This window comes from Siniperca chuatsi, linkage group LG19 (assembly GCF_020085105.1).
Source record: "Siniperca chuatsi isolate FFG_IHB_CAS linkage group LG19, ASM2008510v1, whole genome shotgun sequence".
NCBI lineage: Eukaryota > Metazoa > Chordata > Actinopteri > Centrarchiformes > Sinipercidae > Siniperca > Siniperca chuatsi.
In genome coordinates this window covers 16,917,953-16,938,387 of record NC_058060.1, presented here as the reverse complement: position 1 = coordinate 16,938,387, position 20,435 = coordinate 16,917,953, and the positions used below count along the sequence as shown (strand labels likewise).

Here is a 20,435-nt window from a genome sequence, read left to right as displayed (position 1 = left end):
AAAATGTTATTACATAGAACTATGGATTGCACTCTACTGCAAACCATTTGCTTTTTCAAGCTGATGTTATTGAAATAAAAAAGTGGATAAAAACGCCAGTTGCACTTCAAGCTCCTCCAAGGAATATGCCGCTTTCCTGTTTCCCAGTTTGATGGCATGCCTGCTGTTTGCTGTTCTGTGTTTGTTTGCCAAATGTTTTTCAATTCAATGGGTCACCCACTGTGCAATCAAGCCATCCATCATCCTAACCCAAAGCCACAGGATGTAATAAAATGAGATACAGATGATCTCATGGAAGTCAGCGCAGACTGTGAGGATGACTTGGATTTGTCACGAAGAACCAGAGAAGTACTCAGAGCATTTTGAGTTTCAACTGCATTTAATTGCAACAGATGTTGGTAGATGCATGTCACTGAAAATCTTCTTTTATTAAACAAAATACTTAGTTAGTGCATATAAACTCACTGTACATATACATTTATAATGCTAAGAATTAATATTAATAGTCATTCATGTCTATCTTCTATGATAGTAAAAAATATATATATATATATATATATTACACACACACACATACAATTTTGTATAGGTGCTTACAGGAAAATACATGTTTTGAGTCTTAAATAGTAAAGGTGCTGGTGTCTTGGTCTGAACCAGACTGGGATTGCATTTGAGTTGGCATGCTGAGTGCAATCTCCACTGCCGGCTCTTCGTTGATGTGTCTTGGGTGTCTTCCAAGTCGCTGTCCAAGGTGCTTAGCAACCTTGAGGACGTGTCCCCTGAAGGAGGATCCGATGAAGGCATAGAGGACAGGGTTAATGCAGGCGTGGGTCAGCGCCAGGCTCTCTGTCACTTGGAGAGCACGATCCAGGCCCTTGCTGACGTCACAGTCGGTCACGAGGATGTAGATGACATCCAGTGCTCGGCACAGCTTGACCACATTGTAGGGCAGCTGGGTGAGCAGGAATACAGCCACCACAGCGAGCAGGACCCGCAGAGCACGCCACTTCCGGTCTCTCCGCACCCCAGCTGCTCGGCTCAGCGCCCGCCCTACCCAGCTGTAGCACACCACCATGACCAAAAAAGGAAGCAAGAATCTAAGGGTCACCTCCAGCAACTCCAGGGCAGCCTTTGCAGGTCGTGCCATGCTGGGCGGGTAGACCTCTGTACAGGTCATCCTGTGATGGGAGTGCTTCACTGTAGAGAAGATAAGTTCGGGAAGGCCAAGAAAGCTGGCTACAGCCCACAACACCACACACAGCAGGAGCCTCTGTCTCCTTACCCGGGGACCTGTCCCAGTCCTGCCTGTTGGATTTTGGGCCACAGCACAGTAGCGATCCACACTGATACACACCAGCAGAAGCATGCCACAGCTGAAGTTGGTACTATAGAGGAAGGAGGTGAGCTTGCAGGCTGCCGAACCCAACGTCCAGCCATGGATGGCATTAGCCGCCCAGAAAGGCAGGGTGAAGAGAAGCAGCAGGTCCGAAATAGCGAGGTTAAGGATGCACACATCTGTCAGGGTTCGTAGTCGCACCTTTGATGTGTAGACCACCACTACCAGGGCATTCCCAGCCAGGCCCACCACCAGAGCCAGGGCATAGATGACCGGGAGGAAGACACTGGCAAAAGAGCGCACTTCCTCCTTGTCACAAACCGAGTGTTCGTAATCGTAATCGTAACTGTCATTTAAGCTGGAGTTCTCATCGTCATGATAATGGAAATCTTCCATTTTTTGCTGTAGAGAGAAAAAAAAAGAATAAAATATTTAGGGACGCATTTGTTTAAATTTCAGATGAGGAAAAAATTTCACTTTACCCTTTTTAAATTGCATATGTTGTGTTATATGGGCTATATAATCAATCCAGTGCATGAAAGTGTAATTTGTGTGTTATTTAACAGAACAACAGCAGAGTGCATTTGTAAACCATGAGCAGCTTTTCCTCTGAAACTGGAAAAAGGATTTTTCTGTATTCTGCATCAAAGGAATCTCTCCTGCATGGTTTCCCTAATAGCTTAAGCCCTGTCTGTCTGAACTGTGTGTGGGCTTGAATAACCCCAGTGAACACAACTCTGAGAACAAAAAGTGGACGAGACTTGCAGAGCAACTAATTACCCTTTTGAGTTCAGTTAGTTTATATTCTGTTGGATACTAAGTGATCTATAGACGTTAGGAAATGGCATTGTTTGGTATACTACTCCTTTTAATTTCAGTCTCTGATTATTAATCAACAATAAGGAAACAGATCAGTGTTAATCATAAAGCTTCTAAATCTTTTCCCAAATGCAAAGAGTTTCCCCTCGGGGATCAATAAAGTATTTTTGATTCTGATAATAGTACAAGCTGCACTGCAAACTGATAACACCTACTATGTATTATGTAGGACAGTTTATTTGCAGCTTGTAAACCTTATCTGACCTGAGAACACTTCCATCCACATGTACACTTGCAATTCCTTTTCTTTTTTTTAATAATTAATGTCAATTTGCCTGTAGGAGACAAAGTCAAGAACAACAGGAAATATGGGGTGAGGGGGTGGGGGTGGGAGGGAGTGTGCAAGTGCAACCAAGGTCTCTTGTCAGATTCATATCCAGGCTTTTACTATATGTAGTATGTGCTGGTTCAACAGGACATCCCATTGAAGTGAGACTTTAATCCAGACGCACTGTGTTGTATTCAGATGGAGATGTCGTGCCTACTGAGTACTAGTAAATACATTACTATGTCTATGTGGGTGTACATGGCGAATGATTGGCTCTGATCAAAAACAGATCATTCTTGTTGCTTGGATAAATATATAACAATCCCTTAAATCACGTCAAACTGAGTTGGAAGTACTCATCACACATTGATATTGATATTACACATACAGCGGTGTGGAAAAGTGTTTGCCCCCTTCCTGATTTCTTATTTTTTTTGCATGTTTGTCACACTTAAATGTTTCAGATCATCAAACAAATTTAAATATTAGTCAAAGATATCACAAGTAAACACAAAATGCAGTTTTTAAATGAAGGTTGTTATTATTAAGGGAAAACAAAATCCAAACCTTCATGGCCCTGTGTGAAAAAGTGATTGCCCCCTAAACCTAATAACTGGTTGGGCCACCCTTAGCAGCAACAACTCCAATCAAGCATTTGCGATAACTTGCAATGAGTCTTTTACAGCGCTGTGGAGGAATTTCGGCCCACACACAAAGTCATCTTTGCAGAATTGTTGTAATTCATTGTTGTTTTCGAGCATGAACTGCCTTTTTAAGGTCATGCCACAGCATCTCCATCTCCAGGATTCAGGTCAGGACTTTGACTAGGCCACTCCAAAGTCTGTCGGCCTCACTAGAATGCTGTATCAAATTCACATCTAAATCCATATAAGGTTCGGCTATTATGCAACAGATGTTGAATAAACATTTGCAAACAGTTTGCTCAACTTATCTCCACTAGGCCACTCCAAAGTCTTCATTTTGTTCTTCTTCAGCCATTCAGAGACCCCACAACAACATCCAAAGAACTGCAGGCCTCACTTGCCTCATTTGCCTCATTTAAGGTCAGTGTTCATGACTCCACCATAAGAAAGAGACTGGGCAAAAATGGCCTGCAAGACGAAAACCACTGCTGAGAAAAAAGAACATTAAGGCTCGTCTCATTTTTGCCAGAAAACATCTTGATGATCCCCAAGACTTTTGGGAAAATACTCTGTGGACTGACGAGACAAAAGTTGAACTTTTTGGAAGGTGTGTGTCCCATTACATCTGGTGTAAAAGTAACACCGCATTTCAGAAAAAGAACATCATACTAGTCTGGGGCTGTTTTGCTGCTTCAGGACCTGGAAGACTTGCTGTGATAAATGGAACCATGAATTCTGCTGTATACCAAAAACTCCTGAAGGAGAATGTCCGGCCATCTGTTCGTGACCTCAAGCTGAAGCGAACTTGGATTCTGCAGCAGGACAATGATCCAAAACACACCAGCAAGTCCACCTCTGAATGGCTGAAGAAGAACAAAATAAAGACTTTGGAGTGGCCTAGTCAAAGTCCTGACCTGAATCCTATTGAGATGCTGTGGCATGACCTTAAAAAGGCAGTTCATGCTCGAAAACCCTCCAATGTGGCTGAATTACAACAATTCTGCAAAGATGAGTGGACCAAAATTCCTCCACAGCACTGTGAAAAGACTCAATGTAAGTTATCGCAAACACTTGATTGCAGTTGTTGCTGCTAAGGGTGGCCCAACCAGTTATTAGGTTTAGGGGGCAATCACTTTTTCACACAGGGCCATGTAGGTTTGTTTTCCCTTAATAATAACAACCTTCATTTAAAAACTGTATTTTGTGTTTACTTGTGTTATCTTTTGACTAATATTTAAATTTGTTTGATGATCTGAAACATTTAAGTTTGACAAACATGCAAAAAAATAAAAAATTAGGAAGGGGGCAAACACTTTTTCACACCACTGTAGATATTAATATCACATATTTTGAATTTCATTCAATTCACAAACAAGTGGAATTTAGGAAACTTTGAAATCCAACAGCAAAACACATTATGTAACGGATAATATAATTCCTGGCTGAGGACCAGAATATTATGCATGGAATATTTTGCATTTCAGGATCATTTTGGCACATCACACTTGCTGCTAAGATGACAACAGTCCAGGTTTGTTATATAATGAGTCATTATCTCACATATGGGTTTTAGTTTAGTTTAGTTGACACAAGTTGAAACACAGTAGTAAAAAATTATTGTCAGGAATAACACAACAAAGTCCAGGACTTATTTCCATCGTGGTCCCTGATGTCCGTCAGACTGTCCTCACCACAAAGTAATCGTGTTTGTAACTGATCATAATTGGAAATATATGCTTGTTTTACTGCTGTTTGTACAAGCATTACTGATTTAAACAAACTTTTAACAGCATCAGAAAACTTAACTAATAATTAAAAATGTCGCTGTTTGGTGTTATTCTATATATTAAAAGGCCTGTCAGTCAGTTCAGGAGTGTTTATTTTAAAAAAAATTTAGTTGTGTGATGACCTTTTTGTTTACATTTGGATCACACATTGTCTCTTTTTATCCAGTTTTTTTTAGTTGTTTTTTTTTTTTTACATAAAATAAATGCATAAAGGTCCCATGAGATAGCAAAGTGTTTACAAAGAGCAAAAACTTAACACTAAGGAAACAGAATACAAACAGGCAAACAGAACACAACAGCCTAACTGTAGCTTGTTATCATTACCTCATTATGGTTATGATAAAGTCATAAAATATCCTGAGCAGGACTTTGACTGTTACTCTAACAATAAAGTGAAACCTTAGGCTATTGGAAAAACAAGGCACAATAATTTTCAATATATATCATGGTGTGATAAATGTAAAATGTAGTTTGCTAGTTATTGACTTCAAATTACAATACAAACAGATAAAATAGCATTACATGTTCAAAAATAAGGTCCGACAATACTCCATATATAATACATCTCTATCAGCACGTAATATGGTAAGGATATAAGAAAACACATTCCAAGGAAACGCATTCTTCTTGTGATAGTTTGACTTGTTTTGTTATTGTAGTTGATGAAAAAAAGTCACAAAATATTGAGTTAAGTTGAAAAGATTGTCTTACCTTATGTCTATTTCTTTTGTGGGATTTGTAAAGTTGATGATATGAATCACACACAAACAGTTGGTATGTAATCCTGAGGAGAAAAGTTGTATGCAGAACAGGGCTGAACTGACTGAGCGTCAGCCCGCCCACTCCCTTCCCTGCTGACATTCTAGGAGCACCTCTCTTCACCACGTAGCTCTCCAAGTGTGTGTGTGTGTGTGTGTGTGTGTGTGTGTGTGTCTCAGTCATTAAGAACGTGTTATGTTGCAGGATAAACGGATAAATAAAAATTCCTTACTGTCTTTGTATGTTGTGCTGTGCAAAGAACAATACAAGAGTGCCTTAGTGGCTGCCCTTTGTTTGTCTGTACAAGAAAAAAAAGGATAAAAGGAGCATATAAAATACCATCCCATATGGATCAACAACATTTACAAGGCTTATTGTTTATTGAGGTTTACTGGAATGCAGCCATTATTGGTTTGTTATAGTGTGTTGGGTACATTGTTTACCAGCCTCACTCACATTAGCAAAACTTCAGTGGACTAAACCATTCTATTTTAGATACTTTTCACTTGAAATTTATGACACTTAAGTGCTTTCCTGAGGTTTTTCATATGAACAGCATTTCCTTATTTCAGCTTCCTCGGAAACATGTTTTGAATCCCTCTGTCTCTCATTCTGTCTCTTTCTCTCTCTTTTATGTGCCTTTTTATATAAACAAATTCAATAAAAATCAAAAAAGCAAAAGGATTTAGGAACAAAAAAATAAATAAAAGCATGCTTCCATAAAAAAAATTCAAAAGTCAAGACATTTTTTCAAAGAAAAAGGGCATTTGTCTGTCATAGCGAGTGAAAATCAACAACAATAAAATGTTTGGATGTCATGTTCGTAAGAAGACAGATTAGTGGGCTGGGAAGGTTTATTTTCATTCCAGTGGTAATAGGACATGTATGGGCATGGCTGTGGCATGACAGCAGGGCTCACCTTGTATCATGGACCATGAGACTTATGTATGGGTTCACAGGAAAACCCAACTTGCCCCCGAGCCAAACAGGCTTTCCTAGATTTGTTTCTTGGGTGGAGTCTGGTGTGCTTTTTTGTGCTTTGTTACAGTGCACCCATAATAATGTATTGTTTTTTTCAATTTCTGCGATGAGAGAATGAGTTTAAACACCAAACATCTGTCAGATTTTGTTTAGGTGTACTCATGCTGTGATTCTCATACTGTGAATATTCATTATTATTCACTATTGATGTCCCATCTGTTGCTGTCTGGTGTCCATATGTCCTGTCCTTAGGGGACAGATTTGCCACTTGGACAGAAATATAAACAGGAAGGCAGACCATTGGTCACCCTGTCTGTGCCTTAGGGATCCAAGGCCACATGGGAGTGTTTGTCTGAAAAAGGATCCCCAACCAGGGAAATTCCAAAGTATTCTGTATTTTCTCATTTTCACTCTGTGCACTTCAGCTATCTGGTTATCAAACATTTCACATCATCACTTCATTTCCACTTTGTCTAGTTGGTACGATATATTGTAAAAATGATCTATATGATGTCCATATGTTGCTTTCTAGTGGGTGATTTGTACAGTATATGTTTTTGCAGCCATAAAAGAAGCATTTTATCCAGCAAATACTCAAGAAAATTTTCAGTTTCTCCCCAACAAGAGAGAAGATCTGCTTAATGACAAATGGTAATGTTACTCAATGTGAAAGAATCCAACACAGGAAATGTAAATCAACCTGTGGCCGTCTCAGCTATCAATCTGTTTCCATCCACATTTGGCACTTCCCAGTCGGTGACACACATTGTTTCCGACCAGACTCGGGTTATGGAATGGTTAAGGACAGAGTCAGACTGTCAAAGGTTGCTTGTCCCATTGTCTGTCATACCACCAGACAGCAACAAAGCATGAATACAAATGAACCACAGCTTTTCTGACTGTTCCCTGCAGGTGCTGGCAATCCCCAATGCAAAGTGGCCATTGTGATGTGCAGGAACAGTTCTCAGGATGTTAGCAGCAGGTCAGTAGAACAGTTATGTGGTGAAGAATATTGGAATGTTTGTTTCCTCTTCTGGTTAGTGGAAATATAAAAAAAATAAAAATCGTTCTCTGTATTTGTGCTAGAGTACCAGCTTCTGATGTCATGTTTTTAACCACAGGTTTTATTATTCCAGGAATTTTCTTAGCAATATTACAGTTCTACCAGTTAAGTTCCTCTTCTGGTTCCTCTTTTGTTTATATTTATATGATTCTGTGCTTGCACTTTACTTTGGAGGCTATATTTCCTATTAACCTTCCTCTGTGCCACTGTTATAATGGAAATGGACTTTGGTTAGGTGACAGGGTGTCCTTCCCAGCATGCACTTCCATTTTATCACCCCACCCCTGTTTTCTGCCTAGAGGTTTGGATCACATGGCAGAAAAATGTATCAATTTAATCTTGTGGCTGGCATGTAATTGGCACTAATCTTCATCTAACGCAAATCAGTTACAAACACTTAAGATGTTCATGAAAAATAACTCTAGAAACAACCACACCCAAGATATGTAATACACTTTCTCCTTGTTTTGTCAGCAGTGTAAGAAGGCACACACCCAGCCTTGTTTGCAAAGAGAATAAAATAAATCAGGGCTGCAGATTCTCACCAGCAATGGGTGCTTTAAAATATATCGCATTTAGAGCAGCATGTAAAACCTAGTCAAAATGGTTATTGTGGAATTATAGATCTAAAGAACTTGTTTCTTAGGCATGGCCAACACAGTATGATCCTCGTCCCTATGGACACAGCGGGTGTAAAGCTCGTCAGACCGCTCACCGTGTTTGGACAGGATGGTAGGATTATGTCTCTCATTGCATCTTCATGTGCAATAGATATTTTCCACAATATTAATTTCCTTTTTGCATGCAAACATGACAAATGAGCTTTCCTGAACAAATGAAACTTTTTTTTTTTTTTTTTACCCGGGTCAGATGCCATCCATGGTGGCCACTTTGAAGTGCACTTTGAAAACGTGTGTGTCCCTGCCTCCAACATTATTCTTGGTAAGAGACTGTGTTGCTGTGTGTTCCTGTTTACATTTATTTACTCACATTAGATCTTCTGATGAAGCATCCTAAATCAATAAAGCCATAGAAATAATTCCACATCATTCCTTTTATTGTGTTTGGACAATAAATTGATACTGGCTTTACAATTATGTGTATGAGGTCATTAGGCCAGAGGTATAATTTCCCTCCTGTGAGGATTCATGGTATCTCTTTCTTTTATGTCCCACTGTGTATTTGTTTCCAGGAGAGGGCCGAGGATTTGAGATTGCCCAGGGTCGCCTGGGGCCGGGCAGGCTGCACCACTGTATGAGGGCTGTTGGTCTGGCAGAGTTGGCACTGGAGCTGCTCTGCCAGCGGGCTGCCTCCAGGCACACATTTGGAAAGAAACTGTACCAACATGTAAGTGAAAAATGACCTAAGAGTCGTATACTTTGAGCTCTTGCCTGCTGTTGACACCTAGTGGACACATTTTTAGATACAGCTTGAGTAAATATGCTCTCTGTACTGTGCTATCTGTGCGTGTAGGAAGTTGTTGCTCATTGGATAGCAGAGTGCCGTCTCATGATCGAACAGACCCGCCTGCTGACGCTACATGCTGCTCATGCCCTGGATACACTGGGCAGCCGGGCTGCTCGCAAACAGGTAAAATTGTTGGTAGTCTGTTTTGGACATAGTAACGTGCTGTGTCTCAATTGCATACTACATACTAATCTTCATAGTATACTGTTTTTGCAGTTAGTATATAAGAAGTCAACATACAGCCAACGTATTCCTTCAAAAACTGATGCTGTACTTGTCCTGTCAGATGTCAAACAGTGACTTCAGAATGCCACTGCCAATTAAGCTTAATGACAATTAATACTGTTAAACAATAAGCTGTTTCACAATTAGTTTTAGCTCTGAGCAGCTCATTTCCTTTGAGTATTGCATCAAGGGAGAGCTGTGTACATCAACAATACTCAAATCGTTTTTTTGGTATGTATACATGCTGTTTTGAGCATACTTTTTGTCACATTTCCATTGTGTACAAACCACATACACTGACCTGCTTAGAAATAATATGTAGTTTGGATTTTTACTGTTATTGATCTGTTTCCTAGATTGCTATGATCAAGGTGGCAGCAGCCAGGATGGCCTGTAGGGTGGTGGACTGTGCTATACAGGTGTATGGAGGTGCAGGTGTGTCTGGAGACATCCCACTAGCCCAGATGTAGGTTTCCTTTTTTTTTTTTTTCCTCCACACCAATGAGAACGAACATTAAATCCATCTCCCTCCTGATGCCAATATTACCACATTCTTCCTCAGGTATTCATATGTGCGGACTCTACGCATAGCTGATGGGCCAGATGAGGTGCACCTCTCCTCCATTGCTCATCTAGAACTGAGGGATCAACTAAAGAAAGCACAGGCCAAGCTGTAAAGTAATCACATGGGCACAACAGCTTCACAAAATTGCAATTTGCCTTAACAAAAATAATGCTTTTTCATTGAAATAAGCAATTTTGCCACTAAAATACACTAAATGTAAATGACTGATTTATAAATTTGTCATATACATTTTACTCCAATCCGCTTGAATTAAAAATGACACTTGTTTATTAGGAATTCTTTTTAATGTGAACTACAAAAACAGAAAATGACAGCATGAATATGACTATTGTCATCACACTCTGTACGGGTGTGGTCTACCAGATGGATGAATTCCATTAGGAGGTCATGGGGGAATCAGGACACACAAGCACATTATTTTTTTTGTACAATATAAAACAGCAATGGCCCCATCCATTTGATACACCAGATGGCAACCCATGCAACACCCTCCACTCTTCATTGTCTATACATCAACATTTGGGCAGAGATCTTCAGCTGCCAAATCAGTCAGTCAATCTTTTATACAAGGCGCAGAAAAGGGGAGAATGGGGAGGGAGGAGAAAAGGCTGGTTTGGAGGTTGAAGGAAAAGATGTGTCAGTGTTTGCTCTTCTTTGATTTTTTGTGAGACCGGTGAGGTGACCTTGATTTGGAGCGGGACTTCTTAGCCGATTTCTTGGGTGTCTTGGAGCGCGACCTCCTGGATCGTTTGGGTGTGCGGGGTGAGGGAGATCTAGTGGGGAAAAACACAACTATTCAATTACATATAAATGTTCTAACACTCTGAAACCCATTACAATTAATAAAGAAACTGGTGTATGTAGGGTTAACCAAAACCTGGCTCTAATGACAACATTAGGAGAAGCACTGGAAAGATAGTCTTACCTCTTGGAGGACTTTTTGTTGCTGGATCGTGGAGAGTCTTTATGGGAAGAGCGGGAAGATGTGTCTTTAGAGTATGAGCGGTCGGAGCGTTCTGATCTTTCTGAACGCTCTGAACGGGGTGAGGATGACCGGCCTCGTCTGCTGCTAGTCCGCGTTGGGCTGGGTGACCCACTGTGACGCCGCTTCCTATCAACCAAAGAGGACAAATATCTGTCAGATAGGAAATTCAACAAGTCACATTTCATGAAGCACACTCCCAAATTCTAGACCTAGACCTTTACTAGCCAACTCATTATCTCACCTGTCTTTTCTGGTCGGCATGTCCTCCTCTTTTTCCTTCTTCAAATCTTTCAACCGGGCTTCAGCTTTCTCCTTCTCTTTCTTCTCCCTCTCTTTCTCCCGCTCAAGTTTCTCCTTTTCTTTTTCCTACAGTAAAAAGGAACACAATAAATGAACCCAATTTTGAATTTCAATTCCTGTATTTGATATCATCTATAGTAAAATCTGCAAAGCCTAATTTGATACCTTTTGTAGTAGTTTGTCCCTGTAATGCTCCACCTGCTCCTGAATACTCTGTCCAGGCTTCTTGGGCCTTTTCCCAGACTCCAGCTCATCCTGGAACTTCATGACCTTAACCTGGGTGAAGAATAAAACAAAAGGAAAATGGTCAAAATAATGAATTTCATATTGCATACGAAAACACCACAAATATGATATACTGGTATGTGTAGTATAGGGGTTTGTGATAGTTGTAAAGTACCTCTATCTCTCTGAGCTTGGTGCGTTTCTCCTCATTCATTTCAGACATCTTGGCCTTAATATCAGAGTCATCTCTGATGGGGTTGGAGTAGCTTTGATTATCTTCTGAGCGAGGGCTTCTGTCATCATCATCACTGTCATCCTCATCCCTTCAAAGTTGGAAACAGTTTATATTTGCAGCGCAGAAAAGAATGCACCATTATCCATAAAAGATAGCATGCACAAAAACAGACAAAACTCACTTTTTTGTTTCTTCTGGCTGCTCAAATATCTCCCATTTTGAAGTTGTCACAGCTGAGAAGCAAACAAGACAGCATAACTGCAACTAAGAATGCGTACAACAGAACTGGTGGCAACAACAACTTATGTGCTGAAATCAAAACTTTTCATATATTTAAACTTAGTAGATTGATGCCACTTAAAAAAGGTCTCACCTTGAGCTTCTAACTCTGACTCGTCCACTGCTTCCCATTTTGAGGGTGCAACCTTAAAGGTTGCCTCCTTGGATGGATCCACTATAAAACAAGGAAAAGTCACAAGAAATTGAGTCACTGTAGAAGAACATTTGGGCTAAGATCATTAGCAACCACTTTATACCACCACTCACAAGGTATTCCATCTATGTCTTCTTCCATGGGCTTGATAGGAACACCATCAAGGTCATCCAGGGGGGCTCCATCAATAGGAGCCCCATCAATGGGCCCTGCATCAATTGGCACCCCATCCACATCCTCCAGTGGAGTGCCATCTACATACTCCACTATTGGAGCCCCATCAATGTCCTCTGCTGGCTCAGCCTGGGCCAAAGACAGCACAAAACAAGTTCAAGATAGGACTTCAGTAAGTGATGGGTCAGATTTTGAGAGCCAAATTGTTATAAAAGAGAATTTTGAGGATATTACAAAGTTCAAGTATTGTTACATCATTTACCTCCACAATAACGACAGGGGGTTCCTTCTCTGCAGAGAGATTAACTAGACCCAGGAAGATGTTCTGCAGCTTGATAAGGAAGGGGTCTGGGTACACAGCCCAGTCCTCCCATGCCCGGAAACATGACATTACTCGTTGCTGCCGCATAGAGGAAAAGGATGGTTGAGTGACATACTGTAGGTGACAAACTGCTCTTGTAAATTATTCAGTGTTTAGTTAGCTGGATTTGGACATTGGGTACCTTAAAGTTCTCACTCTGAAGGTGGCCCTGTATCGCTTTGTATGTTGAGTTGAGGTCTGAGAAAATCTGGCAGAGCTTTGCCTCAAAACTGTTGAGAAGAGGGTAAGAGCATTAATGTGAATTTGAAACAGACTTGAATCTTAAATTGACAGTGCTGTGTAATATAATCCAAGAGGGTAAATGACAACTTACTATTTTCTGTAGTAAGATGCATTGGTTACTTTGGCAGAAGAGTTGTACAGCACATCAGAAACTAGATATAACCGTGCAATCTGAAATGTAAAAGGGAAAATATGAATTAATTTAAAATATTCTACCAGAATGTCTACCACAGAATGACATTCATAGATGTTACTGGTCCTTTTCCTAGCAGCGTTATATCTTGCCTTCTTGGGAAGAGGGGTCTTCAGGATGGAGAGAGACTCTGTGACACACTCCACAATCTCTTCAGCTGCTTCGGCGTGGCTGAGACAAAACAACATGGCTTCTGCTATGTCTCCCCTCCTGGGGGTCAAACCACGCAGCATCTCCTCTAGTTTGTCCCGCTCTCTGCAGAGATGAAGGGCAATTAGGTGTAAATCTATTTAACTGCCGAACAGCAGGGCAGCATCAACAGTTTGATGAATCATGAGATGATACAGTTTAAGGCCAAAATATTCTTACTCTTCTTTCAAGCAGCCTTTCTTGCTGGCATCTTCCTCTTCCTCCTCTTCCTCACCATCATCATAAGGACCATGGAGGTATGGATTAAGAGGAGGAGGACGCCACAAAGAGCCATTCTTAAACATCCTAAAGTCCTCTGTTCGCCATTTGACTGGTGCTTCACCCTGAGCAAGTAATTTACAGTTAATATCAAAACAAAATCTGCTGGACTGTGATCCCAGAACATTGTGTTTTTCTTCAATGTGGGCCGGAGACCACTGAAATTTATGCTGATTTTGAACTCAAGCCATTTTTAAACAGAAATCAAACCTGTAGTATAGTGTAGAGCTTCCACCGGTAGTATACATGTGCTGGGCTCTGGTTCTCAAATAGAAACCTGGAAGGAAAAAAAAAAATCATAATAATGAGCATACTCATGACATTGCAAAAACTACTAAAATGATAAAAGGTAATACATTAACTGATGTGCAGTTGCACTGACCTGTACATGGGATTGTTGATTTCTCTGTTCATGATCATGGCTTCAAACATTGGGCCTTCACGCACCACAAACTCGATCATTCGGTGGATGAGAGAGAGCAAATTCCTACAAGAAAAACACAGTTAAAGCAAACAGATTCAGACTGGCCGGACCCTTGACCACTACAAAAAGCTGTCTGTTAGTTTAATTTATGCTTGGTGGTTTGACATTCAGAACAATTGTCTCTTGACAGACATGATGCATGTTTTACAAAACAAATGTTGCAGGGCAAAACTGCAGTTGTCACATACAGTAGGTTGTAGGTGAGTAGTGCACTGCCATGGTAATATATGCTATAATGTACCTGGCAGAAGAAGTCACTTAAATGACTCAGCCAAAGACATACAATATTAATTTATTACTAATTTACTGTGAAGGTTGAGGTGAGACATATTTTAATAGAGAGAAAACTGTAAAAAGAGTGTCAAGTGACCAGGCATAAATTAAATGTAATTGTGACTATGCCTCTGAGCCTATGTATAACATCAATGCATAAATGCTGCCAAAAATCAAAACTTAAAATGATAACTGATGATATTGCAGTAAAACGTTCATATTAATTAAGAATTTATTTAGAAAAAACTAACAATTCAGGTAAGTTCATGCCTGTGTTCTTTAAGGCTACAGTGCAAGAGGTTTCAATTACATTGCACTGCCTGGACCCGTTCTTTGAAATCTTCCTAGATTCAAATTTCACAAAAGTGAAGCTGAAGAACTTGGGAAAGTAGAAGCGAGACATTGACAAGACACTGTATTAACTGAAAAGTCTGTCAATACAGTGCCTTTCAATTCACACTCATCTCCTGACTAATGTGAAGTGAGGAAGAACCAAAGCAGTATAGGATTGTTGGCCTAGATAGGCTAAACATGTCATCTACTGGTGGAGTTGGTAATGACTGAATACAGTGCAAATGGGATCACTTAAGTTCTTTTGTGACAATTTTGGGGAGATACATGGTGCAGACTGCATACAATTAGCCTTAAGTGGCCAACAAGACAAAGGATGTCTTTCATTTGACAACACAGATCACATTTACTTGTATTGGAGCCGATCGTACCAATGGCGGGGTAAAATTCAGTATACTTTCCCAATCCATCCCATGAGGCTTTTCAGGTCCCTCGCTGCTGCAGACAGTTCAACTTGTGCTGCTCACCAAGGCCAATGTCAAAGGTCATATATATACTAATACTGGCAGGTTTGGATTTGTTGTCAGGGGCCAGATTTACTGAGCTCCCGATAGTGACAGAGGCCAAGGGGGTAGACGGTCTAAGTGAGCAATGGTCAGAGAGCAGGATTTTACAACTACAGATCTAGAATCAGCAGACTATGTACAGATGGGGGACAAATTAAGGAAAAACCTGAATAAAAGAGTGGAGAAACATCAAATGTTGATGCTTCGTGCATCAGGGCTCACTGAATGGTTTGTTGAGTAAGAAAATTATATGAATAAAATGCTACGGCCTTTACAGTCACCAGATCTCAACTCAGTTTCACACCTATGGAAGATTTTGGACTAACGTGTAAGACAATGCTCTCCACTCCCATCTCCATAACACCAAATGATATAAACTTTTATCTTCAAATCTATTTAGTGATGTTTGTAACTGTCTCTGATGCTATTTGTCCTTTTGTTATGTCTGGCTATGTAGAACTTACTAAGCTGGGAAAACATGGTTAAATACAGTAGACTGACAGTAGTCTCGTTTTCAAGGTATTACAGAATATGGCTCCTCCACCACTCTGTACTTACATCACATTGAAAACCGGCTGAACTACTAGAGCAACAACTAGAGGAGATTGTCTTACTCCTAGAAGAAAAAATAGTTTTGTCTACTTTTTCTGCCAGAGCCTCTCAGGACTGGAACAACTTACCACAACAAATAAACTGTACCAACTACCATTCCTTCTCCACAACATTAAGAGTCTGGTTGATTAGAAATAAAACTTGTGATCCCTAGAACAGTGAGGTGTTTTCGTGTTGTTTTATTTGTCATTATGTTTAGTGTAAGAGCTGCTCCTGCTCATCATAGTCTCTGTATATAATATCCACACTTCACCAGGCCTAACATTGTGTTGTCATGCTATTGTTGATTCTGTGTGTCATAAGAGCTGTCTCTCCTATCTCTATGAAGTGCAGACTCCGTTTATATCTGCATATTTTTCACTGCTTTTATTATTATTAATGTCTTGCTTTGTAACTATTGCCTGCTAGGGGACTACAGATGAAGATTAGCCTTTTTGGCTAACTCTGGTATATTTTCAGAAATGTTATTAATATGCACTGTCCCTGTCAAATAAAATAATAATAATCATAATAATAATAAAAGTGTTGGTTTTTCTTTCTATCTGATGTACTCAGGTCTTCCTCGCAAAAGAGATCTTGATCTCAATATTACTTGATTAAATAAAGGTGGTGTATATATAAATGACAGCACATCTTGGGGAGGAATGGTGTTCATCCCTCCAATAGAGTTCCACAGACTTGGCAAGGAGCACTGAAGCTGGCACGTGGTGGCCTGACTCCGTAGTAAGACACTTTGTCTTGGTTTTTCCCTTTAATTTGTCACCCATCTGTATGTTGCAAAGTAACATCTCACTAAAGCTGAAAAACAGCACAATTAAATGTGGATGTATGGAGTGGAACAGTGATGGACTAAAGCCATGATGTTTGGCTCTAAACAGCACATTAAATAAGCACTATGTTTTTTTGCTACATATTTAAAAAGGGAATATGAGTGACGGTGGAGTGTGAAAGACTTGTCAGTCAGTATTATTCTATCTACTAATATGACATTGTACAATAGCCTCAACCATTGCTCACCCATACTGACCAGCCCCCTGTAGCATGCAGTGATCAACTGATCAAACTTCTAGCTTCATTAGGGGATGTTTTTTCTAAGTTTGTACACCAATTTAAAAAAAGAAAAACATGTACCTTTCTGTTGGGATAACCACTTTGACTATGGCTTGCGACAGAGTCTGTATATGAAGTCACATCAGATAATAAACATAGAATGTGAGTATTGTTAAAAGGCAACAGGTGAAAAATATAAATAATGCATTTAAAAGTGCAAATAGAAAACAACTTTCCTTTACTGCTGTCAGTTTTACTAAAGGCCAAACACCCCTGACACTGTATTCATAAACCATAAACACCTCTCTGTAACACTGAACATTTTCCACAAGCTAACATTTCATTATACCCACACTTTGATATACAGTGCAAAACTAGTTAAATTCAGTCAACAAGACAAAAACTATCACTTACAGAAACTTCAGTTAAAACCTGTACTGACTGCTTATTATAAATGCTAACATCTTACCAGCTGAATTAACAAAACACTGCCATAATCCATGAGAAAATCCTAGGCTGACATGCTAAGTTACCTTCTCAAACTCCTCCTTGTTTTTAGGTGGAGGAAGCAGGGGAGCATTGGGGTTCTTTAGCCTCTCCCGGGGCTGTGCGTTGAAGGGTAGGCCAGAGGGAGGTGGTGGGAGTGTGTGCTCCATCATGGAAGGAGGGATGTAAATGGGGTGGGGTGGAATGGGCACACCTTTGCCCCATCCTAATTTCATCTCAAAGTTCATTATCATCTTTCCTGTAATGGGAGTAAAAAAAAAAATTATATTTATAATGACCGGAAAGAACACAAGTATGTCATATGTCATTTCAGCTTTGTACCATTTAGGTTCTTGAGTGCTCGCTCAGCATCCCTCCTGTTCATGAAAGCCACAAAGCCACAGTTCCTCTCCCGAGCCCTCTCCTCGTCTGTCCTCGGCCACATGATCTTCACACTGGCCAGTGGGCCATAGCGGCCAAACTCTTGACACAGCATCTCCTCATTCATCTATAAAACAACAAAGATATTAATTGAGAAAATTATTACTTCATAAATGGGCATTGGGTAAATATCTACACAACATAACCACTTCAAATTAAGCAAAGCTATATCAGTCAGTGCTTTTTTGTCTCGCCTCTCACTTCATAAATGTTTGGATACAAATTCACCTGTGGATTGATGTTTCCAAGATACAAGTTAGTAGTGGATGGGTCTCCAACATCATGGGAACCTGGCGCACAATCATCCAAAACTGCAGAGACAGAAAAGAGAGAAGAATTTCCTACTGCGGTCTGACAGGACAACATATTTTCTTAGCAAGATGAAGATATTCACGGCCACTATATTAAGTCAAAATTACCACTGGACGGACGGTTTCTTCTTGAAGAACCATCCGCTAAAAGAAGCAGAAAAGCAGTATAAATTATGTTTCAGGGCAAAAGTGGACAAAGGCGGTGGGAGTAAGGCGTGCAGGACAGGGCCGTTTCAGGCCAAGTTAGTACATGGAACACAGTCATGCAGCTTAAAGACACTCACATGAGCGTCTTCCGTCCGTGCCCGCGAGAGGTTCAAATCGACTAACACGTCCTTTCATCTTGTGTCTTTCATCCCTTTCCTCCTGTATTCTGCAGGAAACAAAATGCAGTACAATTAAGGACAAACTTTGTTCAAATTACTACAAGTTTCGCACTTTCAGAACCGCACCATTCCACACCATAATACCTGGGAGCTGCTAGTTTCCACCACCCTAAACAATTGTGTAACAGATTTATGTGTTAAAACTTACTGTTTAAGTTCTTCTTTGAAAAGCTCCAAGTTGCTCTTCTTCTTCTCCTTTTCATTACTTTTCTTCAAAGACTTAAATACATATGTGGAAATATTATCAGCACACTAAAAACAAAGCATTATTTACTACAGCAGTAATAAGAGATCTTCTTGTTGCCTGTGATAGTACTTACATGTCTTTTGTCTAATGCTAAAAACTGAGGTGGGGTGTCCAAAGGCAAGAAGCTTTTCGTTTGGGTCTCAAAACGTGACTTGGGCTTGTACAACTTTCCTTTCTTCTCATCAGAAGCTGCCTCCTCTGAAATGAGAACGAGGGTGTTTGTTCTGAATTCTACTATAATTACATTAGAATTTCACTTTTTCAAGTCATGGATGGAGGATGTTGTGAACTGTGTTTGTGCCCTATAATATCATTCAATCCATTTGGGAAATACATAATGTAAAGAATAGAAATGTTGTACCTTTTGTTGCATTTGCAATACCACCACGGACAAAGGCCTTGACTTTGCCCTCCCCTCCTCCTTCAAAAGCAGCAAGAAATTCCTCATAAATCTCTGCTGCTGCCCGCTCATCCTCCTGAACAGAGAAACCAGTGTCAAAGTAAAAAAAAAAACGTACATCAAATTACAGAGAAGCATCTTTACAAAATGTAGATGTAATATAGACAATATTCTCGAAAAGCAAGCCAATACTTACTTTTTTCTTTATTTCATCTTGTTCCTTCTTGCTTAAGGTCCTCTTTGCCACTGCCATTTTGCCGATGCTGAAAGACTTCAATTTGCTCTCAAGCAGCGCCTGTCGATGTAAACAAAGCATGGTTGGTTTTCAACAGGTATTTCGAAGTCACGTAGTGTAACTCTAAATTTGAGTGCACATAACACATTCAGAATATCACACAGATAACTACTGCTCCAGTTAGTGTTGTTAATATTCATATGATTGCGAAAGCGTGACTGCTATGTTGACAGCTAAGTTAAGCGTAGGTTCATAACCGTAACACCACGCAACTCACACTGCACTGTAAAGTGGGTTGTTTCCACTCGTAGTTTGCAAACATTGCCCAAACCTTTGATGGTCATTCTGTTAGTTGCATTTACTGCATATGTTCTATTTAGTTGCAGCCAGACGTCAGAAAACAGCTACAACTGAGCAAAATTAGACAGAGGCCTAACAAGCTGGTATCTGCTGCAGCGCCACTGACTGAATGCATTAAGCGGGGAATGACTGTTACGTTGAGCTAAGGCCCGAGTTTCTAAATATTGAATTTACTATTTCTAAATTCAAACATATATCAACTAAATTCCGTTCTGAAGACTAGCTATGGCGGTATCAGATGGTTAGCTGAGCGAACAATATTCCTTTCTGGGTCAACTGCCCTCACTAGTCCTGCTTGTGGTTGCTAAATCGTTAGCTTATCTTAGCTTAGCTAAATTAGCCAGTGTGGCCGAAGAGCCAGAGGTTAGCTTTAGCGCGTTGGTAGTTACCTCACACCGTTGCGCACACTCGTAACTCTTGTCTCTTGTCTCTTACAAATATGTATATAGTCGTGGTTGTTCGGGCATACTATTATTTACATTGGTTTCAATACAACAGATAAGACCTAGCTAATGCAAGTACAAACGGTATATTCACCTTAGCGCTAGCTTTTTGAGAGCCACCAGGCGTTCGGTCCGCCATCTTTTGTGGAACTAAAATAAAATCGATCATCGATTAGAAGATAGCGCCAAATGTGAAACTCCAGGCGACACAATCAATCACTGAATCAGTGATGGCTAA

At 40.2% G+C, this 20,435-nt stretch overlaps 3 protein-coding genes across 7 annotated transcripts in view; 1 reads left to right on the top strand and 2 right to left on the bottom strand.

Annotated features, from left to right (window-relative positions):
• nphp3 (nephronophthisis 3) overlaps positions 1-10,267 on the top strand; it is a 34,063-nt gene extending 23,796 nt beyond the window's left edge. For both annotated transcript variants that reach the window (XM_044176792.1, XM_044176791.1), the window contains 7 exons: positions 7,567-7,636; positions 8,364-8,449; positions 8,588-8,659; positions 8,910-9,064; positions 9,191-9,307; positions 9,766-9,875; positions 9,972-10,267. In XM_044176792.1, coding sequence (XP_044032727.1) covers positions 7,567-7,636; positions 8,364-8,449; positions 8,588-8,659; positions 8,910-9,064; positions 9,191-9,307; positions 9,766-9,875; positions 9,972-10,086 — 725 coding nt within the window. In that variant the 3' untranslated portion in view covers positions 10,087-10,267. The remainder of the gene's footprint in view (positions 1-7,566; positions 7,637-8,363; positions 8,450-8,587; positions 8,660-8,909; positions 9,065-9,190; positions 9,308-9,765; positions 9,876-9,971) is intronic.
• On the bottom strand, positions 361-5,818 carry LOC122866750 (atypical chemokine receptor 4-like). Its single transcript, XM_044176797.1, has 2 exons — positions 5,626-5,818; positions 361-1,738 (listed from the first exon to the last, which is right to left on the bottom strand). Exons 1-2 carry the CDS (start codon positions 5,773-5,775, stop codon positions 620-622), a joined length of 1,269 nt encoding a protein of 422 aa, XP_044032732.1. The 5' UTR covers positions 5,776-5,818; the 3' UTR covers positions 361-619.
• On the bottom strand, positions 10,261-20,424 carry LOC122866749 (U2 snRNP-associated SURP domain containing). 4 transcript variants are annotated; one of them, XM_044176793.1, is made up of 26 exons: positions 20,292-20,424; positions 19,356-19,454; positions 19,121-19,235; positions 18,833-18,957; positions 18,661-18,731; positions 18,411-18,499; positions 18,235-18,270; positions 18,044-18,126; positions 17,717-17,882; positions 17,422-17,633; positions 16,970-17,013; positions 13,995-14,099; positions 13,823-13,889; positions 13,514-13,677; positions 13,237-13,399; positions 13,043-13,122; positions 12,851-12,938; positions 12,610-12,747; positions 12,287-12,476; positions 12,114-12,194; positions 11,922-11,973; positions 11,681-11,828; positions 11,446-11,556; positions 11,222-11,346; positions 10,921-11,130; positions 10,261-10,768 (listed from the first exon to the last, which is right to left on the bottom strand). In XM_044176793.1, the coding sequence occupies exons 1-26, from the start codon at positions 20,364-20,366 to the stop codon at positions 10,633-10,635; spliced, it is 2,973 nt and encodes a 990-aa protein (XP_044032728.1). In that variant the 5' UTR covers positions 20,367-20,424; the 3' UTR covers positions 10,261-10,632. The 4 variants fall into 4 exon arrangements, with proteins under 4 accessions (XP_044032728.1, XP_044032729.1, XP_044032730.1 ...); XM_044176794.1 differs by having other exon boundaries at positions 10,921-11,106; positions 20,292-20,423; XM_044176795.1 differs by lacking the exon at positions 18,235-18,270.
• Positions 20,425-20,435: the final 11 nt, after the last annotated feature.

Coding starts and splice junctions, on each gene's coding strand:
- LOC122866750 (XM_044176797.1), bottom strand. CDS start 5,775: ATGTCAGCAGGGAAGGGAGTGGGCGGGCTGACGCTCAGTCAGTTCAGC. Junction 1,739..5,625: donor ACAAAAGAAATAGACATAAG/GTAAGACAATCT, acceptor TTCTCTCTACAG/CAAAAAATGGAAGATTTCCA.
- LOC122866749 (XM_044176793.1), bottom strand. CDS start 20,366: ATGATCGATTTTATTTTAGTTCCACAAAAGATGGCGGACCGAACGCCT. Junction 14,100..16,969: donor GTGGTTATCCCAACAGAAAG/GTACATGTTTTT, acceptor TTTTTCTTGTAG/GAATTTGCTCTCTCTCATCC. Junction 12,195..12,286: donor AGACATAGATGGAATACCTT/GTGAGTGGTGGT, acceptor CTTGTTTTATAG/TGGATCCATCCAAGGAGGCA.